A 14,182-nucleotide genomic window follows, 5' to 3' on the forward strand; every position below is an offset into this window, starting at 1 on the left:
GGGGGAACGCTAAATCTGAGACAAAAAAATAAAATAAAAAAAGAATAAAAGAAACGAAAAAAAGAAAGAAGGAAGGAAAAAGCGAGAAAATTGACATAAATTCTTATTTTTTGTTAAGTGTACAAGTACAGGATTAGTTTTTCTTCAAATTTAAGAAAAATTGGGTGCTTTGAGCTTTCTGAATTAAATTATTTGGGAATTATTATTTCTATCCTGTCCTGTGAAATGATAGGGTTTATATGAAATTGTGAGAAGCTTCTCCTTTACCCTTCTTTTATTAGAAATAGATGAATGATCCTTATGAAAGTAATATGGAGACAAATTCAAATTATATACAAAATATGGTCAGCAGAGGCGGATACATGAAAACTTTAAAATTGATCTGTTTCCTCATATTTTTGATCGGTTTCCTCAAATTTTTGATCCGTTTCCTCATATTTTTGATCCGTTTCCGCTTTTTTCAAAAACTCAAAAAATCTCAATTTGTTGATCGGTTTCCTCAAATTTTAGGTCCGTTTCCTCATATTTTTGATACGTTTCATCTTATTCAAAAACTTTTAAATCATCTTTTTTGGCATCCGCAGGGGAGTAACGAGAGCATTTTTAGAATTTAAAGTAAAAAACAGCAATTTTTAATCGTTGAAGGGTTTGTTCTGGGCTCAATAATATACCAAATTCTTATAATAACAATGGTTTGAGATTTTTTAAGTTTTTGAAAAAAGCGGAAATGGATCAAAAATATGAGGAAACGGATCAAAAATTTGAAGAAAACCGATCAAAAATATGAGGAAACAGATCAATTTTAAAGTTTTTTGAAAAAGTGGAAACGGATCAAAAATATGAGGAAACGGACCTAAAATTTAAGGAAACCGATCAACAAAATTGAGATTTTTAAAATTTTTGAAAAAATCGGAAACGGATCAAAAATATGAGGAAACGGACCTAAAATTTGAGGAAACCGATCAACAAAACGAGATTTTTAAAGTTTTTGAAAAAAGCGGAAACGGATCAAAAATATGAGGAAACGGATCAAAAATTTGAGGAAACCGATCAAAAATATGAGGAAACAGATCAATTTTAAAGTTTTAGAAAAAAGCGGAAACGGATCAAAAAAATGAGGAAACGGACCAAAAATATTGGGAATCCCCTAAAAAATATTGGGAAATCCCTCTAAAATATTTGAATAAAATAAAGGGGAAACGGATATACAATTCTGGGAAATCGATCAAAAAAAGAGGAAACTCCTCAAAATATGAATTTAGGGGGATTTCCGAAAAATTTGAAGAAATCGCGGAAATGCCTAAAAAAAACCGGTTTTTGAGGGGTTTCCATGTCACCTTAGAAATTCCTAGCTACGGGCCTGCTACAAACTATGACAGGAAGAAGTATTTTGCCAGTTAATAGAGCTAATATCGAGCACGTAATTTATACTGCTATATTAAGTTATTTACTGATCATATATCTTATTTATGAAGCTACGCTTAATATTTTTATCCGTTTTAATACATTTTTAACAACTGGGGAGGGGGATAATTCATTCAGATTGTCACACAAAGACTGCTGTTATATGAAAATAAACTTTTTTTTATCCATAAACTTGTAATCTCTGTTTGTTTGTCCGATCAAAACTCATGAACCCCTTGACCGATTTGCCTCAATTTTTGAATGGGGAGCTAGGGAGATCCACAGGAATGTTCATAGATTTATTTTAAGATTCTAAGTTGAGCGGATCGACATTTTAGCAGCAAAAATTTAGTTTTCCGGTAAAAATCGTCTAAGTGCGGGTAAAAGGCGGAAGTAACTCATGAGTACTCTGTGCAACGCTGGGTTCCCGAGCTAGTTATATGTACTTGTATTCTGTGTATAATGTAATATATATAAATATTTTCAAGGGTGCTATAATCATAGGATGAGAGGGGGGGGGGGAAATATAACGCTATTTAAATATAAATATAACTGTTTCAAAATATATCATTATAATCTCAAAAGAAGAATAAAAAAATTTCATATTTCTTAAGGAGTTCATTTTTTTGTCTCATCAACCCATCTCAAAAATGAATTTGTTTAAAAATATACTAAAAAGGAAGATCTTCTAAAATCAAATAGATTTTATGTCGTATTCACGTTAAGCGTAATACAATTATTTCAAACAGAAATCTTATGTAACTATTTTTTTATTTTGGTCTTAAATTTCTGTTCTAAAATTTCGTCAAGTATTGTTCAGATAAAATATTTGAATTGTTTAGCATAATTTATGATATATGAAATGTTTCTATTTTGAGATAACACAGTTTGCAATTCATTCATAGATTATGGTTGTGGCCTTAATAATTATTATTTTGTCCTAGAATGTCAGAACAAATACTAAAAAACCTGGAAGTGGGTCTAAATGAAAATAAAATGTTTGCATTCACGGAGAGTTTGAGGGCTCGAACAGATAAAATATAAAAGCCTGGTTTTTACTCTATAAATAACACATTTCGAAAAATGTCTTGACGCAGAATTTCTTCTGGAGTGTAGTACAGGTTCAGTGAAAACCATGGAAAACTCTGGAACAGGAAGTCGACTTTTAAACTCAAGTTATGACTTTAAATAGTCAAATGAACATGCGAAACAGCAATTGTGAAGTGTTAACAGACCCTTTTCACTATTTGCTTCAGTGCTCTCATGTCGTCTTTCTATTCTGCAGTTTTATGGTTATCACTGTATTTGTAGCTTAAGTTGTTATTATCTTTATGATTGGTGACTTTTTAGTTTTTAGATTCTCAATAGTATTAGAATTAGAAAAAATGATAAAAACACCCCATAATAAAAGAAAGAACATTGATCACTTACTTTATTTCATCCTGCTCCATGGCCTCCTTATCTCTATACGCTTTAACCTTCTTGGACCTCTGTTCATCCCTCCAGGCGGCGTTCTCCATCATTTCCCTGAGCTTCCTGGCCTTCTCATCCTCATCCAGCTTCTCCTTTTTCACCACAACCTTCTCCTTCTTCACTCCAACTGTACCGGGAGATTTTGACGCTTTTCTTTTTGGGGATTTTGATGTTTTACTTTTCGGGGATCTGGAGGCTCTTCTTTTCGGAGATCTTGAAGCTACTCTCTTGTCTTTACTACGAGATCTGTGGCGGGGACTTGGGGATCTTCTTCTAGGACTTCTAGAGCGACGTCTTGGGGGACTTAGTCTTCTTTCTGGACTGGCAGATTTTTTACGTCTTTCGCTAAAATCAGCATTACGCCGCTCGTTCAAGTCCCTCCGGCGTCGATCACTATAGTTATCGTTACGTCGTTCGCTGAAGTCATGGTTTCGTCTGTCACTAACATCATGTGTACGCCGGTCATTAAAGTGTCTACGCTCGCTTTTATCATTATTTCTTCTCTCGCTGAAATCCTGGAACCTTCAAAAAAACAAAATGAAGGTTAAAATAAACGTTGAATTAAAATCGTTGTAAAACTTGATATCTTACTTTTTCTGTCGTTGATCTCTAGGTGGGGTATCTGGTTCCTGTTCTATATCTGTATACTTGGTTTCTACAGGTTTCCCCCTCTCCTCCTCCTGTCTGAACCTCTCCCTCTCCCTTTCCACCTCCTTACCCTCGATCCTCTGCAACCTCTGCAGCAGCTTCAGGTCCAGATCTACATCACTGTCGTCGCTATCACTACCTGAACAAATCATAAAATATCATTAATATCATTAATATCATTATCATCATAATCTTCATCATTTTATCATCATTTTAATGATTTATTTTAAATTAACTTAATTCGAAATGTTAAACTAATTTTTTTTGTTTTTAGAAAATTTGAGAATAAATGTTAAATATTTTATAACTTTGAGAAGAAAAGGATGTCTTCAAGTTAATCCCAAATTTTGTGAGACCTGGGAAGGTTTATGAATGATACAAAAGTCACTTTAAATTAGAAAAAAGCAAGGTCTATTTTATCGTTTAAAACTGTCCTTTAGATCTTGAACGATCAATAATTTAGGTTAAATATACCGGTGCGCTTTAGTTTTCCAAATCTGTAGTATGGCTTCTAATTTCTGTCAAGTGTTTTATTGTATAAACTAAGATTTTATCGAGCCTCCTTTACTGTCAATAATTAAAGCTTTTAACAATTACTCAGAAAGTCGGCCATTTCTATTCATTTTAAAGTTTTGACGGATTTTCTAATCAAATTGGCGAATTCGATCGGTCCGATCGGTAAAGCCGTTTTGACATTCGATAAAAACAAACATAACAAACAAACAAACAAACAAACAAACAAACAAACAAACAAACAAACAAACAAACAAAAACAAACAAACAAACAAATCAAATCAAATCAATAAAATCAGGATTTTAGGGAGGTCGTACTATCCATGATTCAATCTCAAGATAAAATTACTCAATCAAGAATGAATCCATTGGCCTTATAGCTTGTAAATTGTATGACTTTTCCACTTTTAACTTTTCCAATTCATGATAAGTATATTTTGGTTAATTTTTGTATTTTGTAAATTCAGTTCATGAATATTTTTAATGCATTCTTTAATATTTTACTACATAACAGCTACAGCGGACAAACAAACCGTCAGACAGACAACATGACAGCTACAGCGGACAAACAAACCGTCAGACAGACAACATAACAGCTACAGCGGACAAACAAACCGTCCGACAGACTAAGTATTTATATATAAACAAGGTTTCCAGGGCGTTTCGCAACCATCTTCGATTATAGCTTTTAATGGTTTCTCTTTTATCGATTTAAATGATTTATATTTCATTGATGGATGCTAAATTTATTTGTGTGTTATGTTCCGATTTTGAATTCAATTTGAGTTGACATATTTTTATCTTTTAATGAGATCAGGAAACCGTCTAAGTGAACTGGTTGGGCATCAATAGTTTTGGTATTTGGTCGGGGATCACATTACACGGTTTAGGCACATGTCTTTCCCAGTATTTCTGGTTTCTGGTGGGCAGGACAGGGAAAAGAAACGAAAAAAAGAAAGAAGGAAGGAAAAAGCGAGAAAATTGGCATAAATTCTTATTTTTTGTTAAGTGTACAAGTACAGGATTAGTTTTTCTTCAAATTTAAGAAANAGTTTCCTGGATAGTCAGAATAAGTTTTTAAGTTTCCTGGATAGTCAGAATAAGATTTTAGTTTCCTGGATAGTCAGAATAAGTTTTTAAGTTTCCTGGATAGTCAGAATAAGTTTTTAAGTTTCCTGGATAGTCAAAATAAGTTTTTAAGTTTCCTGGATAGTCATAATACATTGTTAAGTTTCCTGGATACTCAGAATAAGTTTTTAAGTTTCCTGGATAGTCAGAATAAGTTTTTAAGGTTCCAGAAAAATAAAAAATTTAATAATGAGAGGTCCCACAAACAATTTGGACCCGATCGGTTCAGCCTTTTTGAGATTTAATGATTACAAACAGACAGACAGACAAGCAAAGTACTATATATAGATATTAACAATGAAATTGATTTTTTTTATGATTCTCTCTACTAACATTCTTAATAGAAAAAATTGTAAAAATTTCAAAATTTATCTGACCTCGGTGTTTCTTCTTCTTCTTCTTCTTGTTCTTTTTCTCCTTCTTCGCCTTCTTAAGAACCTCGATGTGCTCCTGCAGGGCTTTCATCTTCATCGGGTTATCCAGTAACCTCTTCCTGATCAATCCATCAAACTCAAATCAAACGAAAAAGATAATCCATCAAACTAAAATCAAACGGATGAGAAATCTGTCAAACTCAAATCAAACGAATAAGAAATCTATCAGACTCAAGTCAAACGGATAAGAAATCTATCAAACTCAAGTCAAACGGATAAGAAATCCATCAAACTCAAATCAAACGAATAAGAAATCTATCAAACTCAAGTCAAACGGATAAGAAATCTATCAAATCAAACGAAAAAAAATCTAAATAGGAGGGAATTTTTTGGCAGGAAATTTTCATTCAAAGGAACTGTAAGCGTAATTTACAAAGGTTTACAAACAGGGGAGTTAAAAAGGGGGGATCCGGGCCTTCGCCCCCCCCCCTACGCGTGCCACGAGGGGGGGGGGATTGGAATTGTATGAAAATACTAAAAAATGTCTGGATAGAAAACATAAAGGTGATATTTAAGTAATATTTCTAAAGATACATGTAAAGTTACGGTAAGTGTAAAAGTTGGTGTACAGTATGTTAAAAATCAGACAAACACTGGACATGTATTTTGTAGTAATGCGTGAGATAGACAAATTATTTGCATTTATGTCAAAATATCGATAGATAGATGAGAAGGATACATTTTAAGATTTTAAGACATATACAAATAAAAAAGACCTGCTTAAAGATTGGAATTGTATGAAAATACTAAAAAATGTCTGGATAGAAAACATAAAGGTGATATTTAAGTAATATTAATAATAATTATTCCTTCTTATATTTAGGTCCCTGGACATATTAAAATTAGTAAATTACCATCAATTTATAATTGGCGAATTTCTAAATACTTAGCAACAAAATACTATTTAATTAAATAATGAAGTTGACAATCATTCCAATGCGTCATGGTTTCCACTATAAAAGGATTGAAACTAATAAAAAATAGATAGATAGATAGATGAATGAATGGAGTTCCTGTCTTCCATCTCTCTCTTCTTTATCGCTACCAAAGGGTCTTCCAGCAGCTTCCTCTGTAGGTCAACCTAGGTCAGGAGGTAGGTAAGAGTTCAACCTAGGTCAGGAGATAGGTTAGAGGTCATCCTATGTCAGGAGGTAGGTTAGAGGTCATCCTATGTCAGAAGGTAGGTTAGAGGTCAACCTAGGTCAAGAGATAGGTTAGAGGTTAACCTAGGTCAGGGGTAGGTTAGAGGTCGCCCTAGGTCAGGAGGTAGGTTAGAGGTTAACCTAGGTCTGGAGGTAGGTTAGAGGTCAACCTAGGTCTGGAGGTAGGTTAGAGGTCAACCTAGGTCAGGAGGTAGGTTAGGTTAACCTAGGTCTGGAGGTAGGTTAGAGGTCAACCTAGGTCAGGAGGTAGGTTAGAGGTTAACCTAAGTCAGGGGAATTGTTAGAGGTCAACCTAGGTCAGGTGATAAATTAGAGGTCAACCTAAGTCAGGAGGTAAGTTAGAGGTCAACCTAGGTCAGGTGGTAGGTTAGAGGTTAACCTAGGTCAGGGGAAGGTTAGTGGTCAACCTATGCCAGGAGGTAGGTAAGAGGTCAACCTTCGCCAAGAGGTAGGTAAAAGGTCAACCTAGGTCAGGAGGTAGTTAAGAGGTTAACCTAGTTCTTGTGATAGGTTAGAGGTCAATCTAGGTTACGGGGTAGGAAAGAGGTCAACCTAGGTCTGGTGATAGGTTAGATGTCAACCTAGGTCAGGAGGTAAGTTAAAAGTCAACCTAGGTCACGAGGCAGGAAAGAGGTCAACTTAGGTCAGGGGGTAGGTATAAGTTCAACCTAGGTCAGGAGGTAAGTTAGAGGTACACCAAGGTCAGGAGGTAAGTTAGAGGTCAACCTAGGTCAGGAGGTAGGTAAAAGGCCAATCTAGGTAAGGAGGTAGGAAAGAGGTAAACTTAGATCAGGGGTAGGTAAAAAGTCAACCTAAGTCAGGAGGTCGGTTAGAGGTCAACCTAGGCCCCGGGGTAAGTTAGAAGTTAACCTAGTTCAGGTCGTAGGTTTCCCGCTAGTGCAGTACATGTTGCTACATCGGAATAAATTTTAGAACGGATCAGTGAATGAAATTGAGCTCTTTATATTTCAATAATCTTACTTTTTTCAAATTTAAATTTTGTGTTTTTTGAGGGTTTACAAAAAAGTGTTTTTTCTTATATTTAATACTTATTTAATGAGGTTAATTTCCGATTCCCATGCATTTGAGATCCAAAAAAGGAGGGGGGAGGGGGGAGAGAGAGAAAGAGAAAACGTAAATGGAATAGTTTTATTATTTAAATCAATTGTAATATTATTCTTGCTATAACAGCAGTTTTCTCCAGGAAAATTGTCCGTCATGATGGATACTGGAGAAAGTGGACAATCTCTTCTTATCATTATGTCTGTAAATTGTCCGTCATGATGGATACTGGAGAAAGTGGACAATCTCTTCTTATCATTATGTCTGTAAATGTCTGATAGGAAGAAATTTTTCCAATTCTTAAAGATTAAAAACCAGACTTCTCCCCTGTAATAATATCAAGGAGAAGATTTGAAAACTAGGATTTATAGCAGAACACTAGTGATCTCAGATTACTACAAGGTCAACCTAGGTTAGTTGTAAAACTTAAGGTCAACTAAGGTCAAGGTTACGAAAATTAGTGTAATAATATCCAACCTGATGTTCTGCTTTACTGGCGAATATGGAAGGTGGCGCACAGTCGTATTCCACAGCATTGAGCTGACCCATTGTTCCCTCATTCTCAAAATTTTTACCAATAGCCTTCCCCAGCAGATAATCTTCCTAAGAAAGGCCGTTTCAGTCAAATTTCATGGTTTTAGATAGACATTTTTGTTAAAAGTTTTTCAAACCTTATTATTCTCTGTGTTCTGATTGTACATCCAGTCTGTATCTCCGCCATCTTTTTTCTCCCCCGCCATTTTGTTTTCTGAAAGTAACCATGTGAGAGAGTGCCGCGGTAATATAACAACAGAAATCTGACGCACAAGACGCAGACAAAGAAGTTAAGAATGTTTTCTCATATTAGGGCTGGTGGGCGTGGCAGATGGCGAATGTGTGTGGCAGGGTGGATTATTTCTGTCTGAATGAGTGTAGAGGATTGAAGAGTTTGGACCAGACTATTGTTTGGATGGCTCTCCTCCATGTTTACAGGACACCTGAACAAGAAAGTATGTTTTAGTTTCATGTCAAAAGTGGAGACCTTTAAGACTGCAAACGTAACTACGAGACAAGTAAACCTTCAAAGCATATATGGTGGTATTTATCAATTCACAACGGCACCCTTAAAATTCTTCGTCTGGTGAAGAATGAATGAGATATTCAGGTTTTTGTCTTTAAAAATTTATTTCAATTGTGGACTCTCTACAAAAGTTACTTAGGGATTTCTGCGTACAACAATGAAGAAAATTGTCAGAAAAAAAACAACTAAAGCTAATAGAAATTACGATATTCCAAATTATTAAAAAGATTAAGGTTTAAAGGGAAACCCTTAGAATCGGAACTACCCTCTTTAAATGAAGGGTCACTTGCATTAAAACGACACAGTCCCTTTAAATTAAAGTTTAGTTGCTCCTTGGCCTCCTTCTTCCCCCCTCACCTGATTAAATAATCTGTCCTTGATGATCTGTCCGAGCATCCCGTTCAACACCTCCCCAGTGATCTTGCAGGCGTCCGTCGTAGCTTTACTCAGTTTGTCGTCTGCCTTCTTCTCACTACCCTCGTGTCCCATGACGTATCCTCGGCCCATCTGGTTATCCCAGGTCTCCAGCTTGTCCGCCAAGTCAAAGATCTATAAAATACAGATATGAAATTTCGCGATAGCATATTCCTTTATTATCTTTCTATCCTTCTATAAAAACATTCTCCTGGTTCAACCGAGGCCCCTCATCAATATTCGAGGCAAATCGGTCAAGGGGTTTAAGAGTTATGATCGGACAAACAAACAAACTCAAAAATAGCAAAATAGCGATTACTACTGAAGAAGAGTGACTTTTCTAGGTTCTACCTCTACTCAAAGTTCAAGAAACACCCCTGACCAGTTAAGACAGCCTACGCCCCATGGCAAAGCCGAATTGAAAGCAGAAATGAATTCATGCTTGAGTTAATAATCATACTACCGATGAGAAAAGTTATGATATCTTGATCAGCCTCATCCCTCCACCCCCCTTACCCCTCTCTTCACCTACTGAAAACCATTCAGGGGCAGAACATTCGTCTCGCTCTGTTAGACAGACCCTGACAACCTTAGAGTTACATCCACAGAAAGACAGGAGGAAAAGGTTCTAGAATTTGTTCGAAGTAGTTTTAGCGCGATTAGGATGCGCTAAACAGAGCGAGAGATAGAGAGACGCGCACGGCGCACTAAAGTATAAAAAGAGGGAGATGTCAACGCGCGTCAATGTTCGAACTAAGTCTAGTGCAACAAGGATAAATCCCAGAAAGGATGTGGGCTCCTTTAATAAATTAACCTCCGAACTTCAACTTGAATTAAATAAGGAACTGTCCTTTGTTTTCCCCTTTAAATTTTGTTTGCAACCTCGTTGTTTAGTCCGAGTTTGGTTTTCTCAAAAGTTACCAACCCCCAACCCTTGTTTTAAGTTTCCCCCTCCGGAGTAAGCGGATAACCGCGCCTGAATTGATTAACCCTAACCACCCTGTCTTAATTGTTCCACTCTACCTTCATTTGAATTAAAAGGTGATTTCTCTTTAAAACTAGAACCCCCCCTCCCCCCCTCCTATCTTCTCCCATTTCTTAGATTTGATTGCAGAAAATTTGCACAGTTTGGTTTAGCATATAAATTTATATCGAAACTGTTAAATAATTAATTTTGTAGTATAACCTATCAGTATAAAGCTTGCATATTTTACGGTAAAGTATATGTAGTGTGTATGATATCGAAATCAGTATTGAGACTTTGCATAAAACTAGTGTATTGAAATCCTTGCAATAGATGTATATATTCTCATAAATTGTGTAACTTGTTCTATCCAATAAAATAACATTAGATTTATCCTCGTAAAATATTTAAGACATAAACCGTAACACATAGTATAAAATGAAAGAGAGAGAGAGTTCATTTTACAACGAATTAGCAATTTATTAACTGTGCTAATCAGTCCCGATACTCGCGAGCTTAACGAGAATTCTAGATTTTGAACCAACCAACCTAGTCGAGATAAAACAAGTTTATTCACTACTTTATACATAAATACATCTTAAATTTTTTTTTACCTAAAGTAATGTATTTCGATTTCTAACGAAATTAGAGTGTAAAATAAGTTCACATGATTAAAAACGTTCCCTGATAATTTAATATTTCTTGAGTCTCATTGTTTGTGAATTATCCTGTAATTTATATTGCTTTCTACTTTTCTCAAAATATTAATCAACTGTAAACTTTCTAAACGATTGTTAGTATATATAGCCAACATTTTTGTGTTGCGCAATGTAGCAATATTTTTGGCAACCTTTTACCGACTAGGCTGTTGGGATTGCTTTTCTTAACTAACTTAATAACTATTCTCTGTTTAGGATGGATATCAAGATGGAAGAATGGACTTAATTCTAAAGAATAGATAATCACACCAGATGTTGTCTTATAGGTTTTCTCTAAATTGAAAATAAAGAGCTTAATTACACCAGTCCTTATGGCTATGAGTTTTATGCAAATATTTTGATCATTTACTAAATAATTCTTTTCTTCCTCTTGTAGGGTAGAACCTTTTATATTTTATATAGTAATCATAATTATTATTGTCCAATTTTCTATTAAATAGATCTTTTAAACTTGACGTAAATATTCGAACTCCGACGGAAACGAGGCCAATCCAACCTTTAACAGATGTGGTTTAGATTAGAACCTATCGAGTATCAAACACTCGATACAAGGCAACAGTAGTTCAAAAGGTGTACAAAATATTAAACATTTTAGGAATTTTTTCTTCATATTTGCATTCATTTTTGAGAAGCTAAAAGCGTTTACATTTTTTTACACCCTTTGACATGCATAATCTATAAAATGTAATTCTCATTATTTTTGGGACAACTCGTAACTGGCAACTTCTACGCAAAACATGAAGATTTAAGAACAACATTTATGTCAACAACTTAAATATTTTGGCAATAACAGCATTCCTTAAAGGAGTGTTCGCGAAAGATGAAAGGGGGGATAGGCTTCCGGCGAAAAATAATCGCTTTTGATCGCCACTTATCTCGCTTCTATCTGTTGCGTCATAAGGAGAAAATTGTTAAAAACGACTTATACCGAAGAACGTAGCGTCCATACAAATTAAGAAATTTCCAACATTCATCTCTGATCGTAAAAAAAAATCAATTTAATTCCAAACAAACCATTCAGATATTACAACCAATAGTCATCGATTATTTTTCGACACATTCGTAAATAGTTAATGAAACGGTGGGTCTCCAATGAAAAGGTGGGTCTCCAATGAAAAGGTGGGTCTCAAATTAAAAGGTGGGTCTCAAATGAAAAGGAGGGTCTCCAACGAAAATGTGAGTCTCAAATGAAAGGGTGGGTCTCAAATTAAAAGGGGGGTCTCCAATGAAAAGGTGGGTCTCCAATGAAAAGGTGGGTCTCCAATGAAAAGGTGGGTCTCCAATGAAAAGGTGGGTCTCAAATTAAAAGGTGGGTCTCCAATGAAAAGGTGGGTCTCCAATGAAAAGGTGGGTCTCCAATGAAAAGGTGGGTCTCAAATGAAAAGGTGGGTCTCCAATGAAAAGGTGGGTCTCCAATGAAAAGGTGGGTCTCAAATGAAAAGGTGGGTTTCCAATGAAAAGGTGGGTCTCCAATGAAAAGGTGGGTCTCAAATGAAAAGGTGGGTCTCCAATGAAAAGTTGGGTCTCCAATGAAAAGTTGGGTCTCCAATGAAAAGGTGGGTCTCAAATGGAAAGGTGGGTCTCAAATGGAAATGTGGGTCTCAAATGAAAAGGTGAGTCTACAATGAAAAGGTAGGTCTCCAATGAAAGGGATGAAGTATACTCCAATAAACATGATCCTTCTCCACCTCAATTATTTAAATGTGTTCTTCATTCCTGAGCAAGTAAAAATATAAAACCTTTTTTTGTTGAACCCTGGGTCAATAATACATTACAGAAATTACTATTTTACTTTCTTAGCAACAACATTTGCGACGTTGCAATACTTTAGCAACATTGTTGCCATAGTTTTTATAATTTCGCAATTTCAAGGTTAAATGCTGGAGCAAACTGTTTAAAAATAGTAAGTTAAAAGTTAATGTATATTCACAATACTAATAGACAATGAGAAGATAATGCATTGAATGATTGACCCAAATTATTATCATTATTATTTTGTTCAAATTAGACAATGTTAGGACATTACATGTTAAAATCAGACAATAAAAGACATAACATGTTCAAATTATTAGACAAAATGAAGACACAAGATGCTAAAATTACTCATTTATTATTATATCACCAATCCACCTACAGTCAAAGTATCATGAGCTGTAGGTTACTTTTTACAGATCCAAATTTAAAATTAAATAATCTTCTGGTAAAATTTTTCCCAAAAACCCCGGAATTTTTATTTGAAATACCTGTCCTGTAGTGTACTCTGAGTTAGTGAGTAGAGAGTAGGAACTACTAAACTACCTGTCCTGTAATGTACTCGGAGTTAGTGAGTAGGGAGTAGGAACTACTAAACTACCTGTCTTGTAATGTACTCTGAGTTAGTGAGTAGGGAGGAGGAACTACTAAACTATCTGTCCTTTAGTGTACTCTGAGTTAGTGAGTAGGGAGTAGGAACTACTAAACTACCTGTCCTGTAGTGTACTCTGTTTTAGTAAGTAGGGAGTAGGAACTACTAAACTACCTGTCCTGTAGTGTACTCTGAGTTAGTGAGTAGGGAGTAGGAACTACTAAACTACCTGTCCTGAAGTGTACTCTGAGTTAGTGATTAGGGAGGAGGAACTACTAAACTACCTGTCCTGTAGTGTACTCTGAGTTACTGAGAAGGGAGGAGGAACAACTTAACTACCTGTCCTGTAGTGTACTCTGAGTTAGTGAGTAGGGAGGAGGAGCTGAGCGTGTTGACCCAGTAGTGGTTCCACAAGGAGTCAAGTAGTGCCTACAACAAGTCGTGAATTAATATTGTGCTTAAGAAATTATGTACATAACAACGACGAATATGAGTTTTTAGCTTCATATGACAAAGCTACGATAGAAATTTTCTTATAAAGCTTTAATCAGTTTCGGCATCAGTAAAATGTTTAAGAGGTCAGATGAGTCATAAAGTCTTATTTATTTATTCTTTTAAATACCTTCTGAGTGGGAAACGCATTTAAGCACTTTAATGTGTAATTGATGTCATTATAAAACAAATAGTTTTAGGAGTAGCTTACTAATTAAGTTATTATAGGTTTGTGTGTACTGCACAATTGCTATGTTTCTATGTATATTTGACTATTTAAAATCATAACTTGAGTCTACCAGTTTTATGTGTCTCACCCTATATTTTAATATAGAGTGATCACTGGTCAGTATATATAAATTAA

General features: G+C 35.2%; 2 protein-coding genes across 2 annotated transcripts in view; both read right to left on the bottom strand.

Annotated features, from left to right (window-relative positions):
- The window catches only part of LOC111707797 (pre-mRNA-splicing factor CWC25 homolog), a 12,178-nt gene extending 3,608 nt beyond the window's left edge, over window positions 1-8,570 (bottom strand). The window contains exons 1-6 of the mRNA XM_023480955.1: window positions 8,497-8,570; window positions 8,303-8,428; window positions 6,614-6,681; window positions 5,544-5,659; window positions 3,469-3,664; window positions 2,836-3,399 (exon numbers count right to left, since the gene is read on the bottom strand). Coding sequence (XP_023336723.1) covers window positions 2,836-3,399; window positions 3,469-3,664; window positions 5,544-5,659; window positions 6,614-6,681; window positions 8,303-8,428; window positions 8,497-8,565 — 1,139 coding nt within the window. The 5' untranslated portion in view covers window positions 8,566-8,570. The remainder of the gene's footprint in view (window positions 1-2,835; window positions 3,400-3,468; window positions 3,665-5,543; window positions 5,660-6,613; window positions 6,682-8,302; window positions 8,429-8,496) is intronic.
- Window positions 8,570-14,182, bottom strand: part of LOC111707798 (COP9 signalosome complex subunit 5) — a 12,588-nt gene continuing 6,975 nt past the window's right edge. Inside the window, exons 9-11 of the mRNA XM_023480956.1 lie at window positions 13,666-13,755; window positions 9,243-9,434; window positions 8,570-8,802 (exon numbers count right to left, since the gene is read on the bottom strand). Of these exons, the coding sequence (XP_023336724.1) occupies window positions 8,764-8,802; window positions 9,243-9,434; window positions 13,666-13,755 (321 nt within the window). The 3' untranslated portion in view covers window positions 8,570-8,763. The remainder of the gene's footprint in view (window positions 8,803-9,242; window positions 9,435-13,665; window positions 13,756-14,182) is intronic.

This window comes from Eurytemora carolleeae, unplaced genomic scaffold (assembly GCF_000591075.1).
Source record: "Eurytemora carolleeae unplaced genomic scaffold, Eaff_2.0 scaffold795, whole genome shotgun sequence".
In the NCBI taxonomy this organism is placed as follows: domain Eukaryota; kingdom Metazoa; phylum Arthropoda; class Copepoda; order Calanoida; family Temoridae; genus Eurytemora; species Eurytemora carolleeae.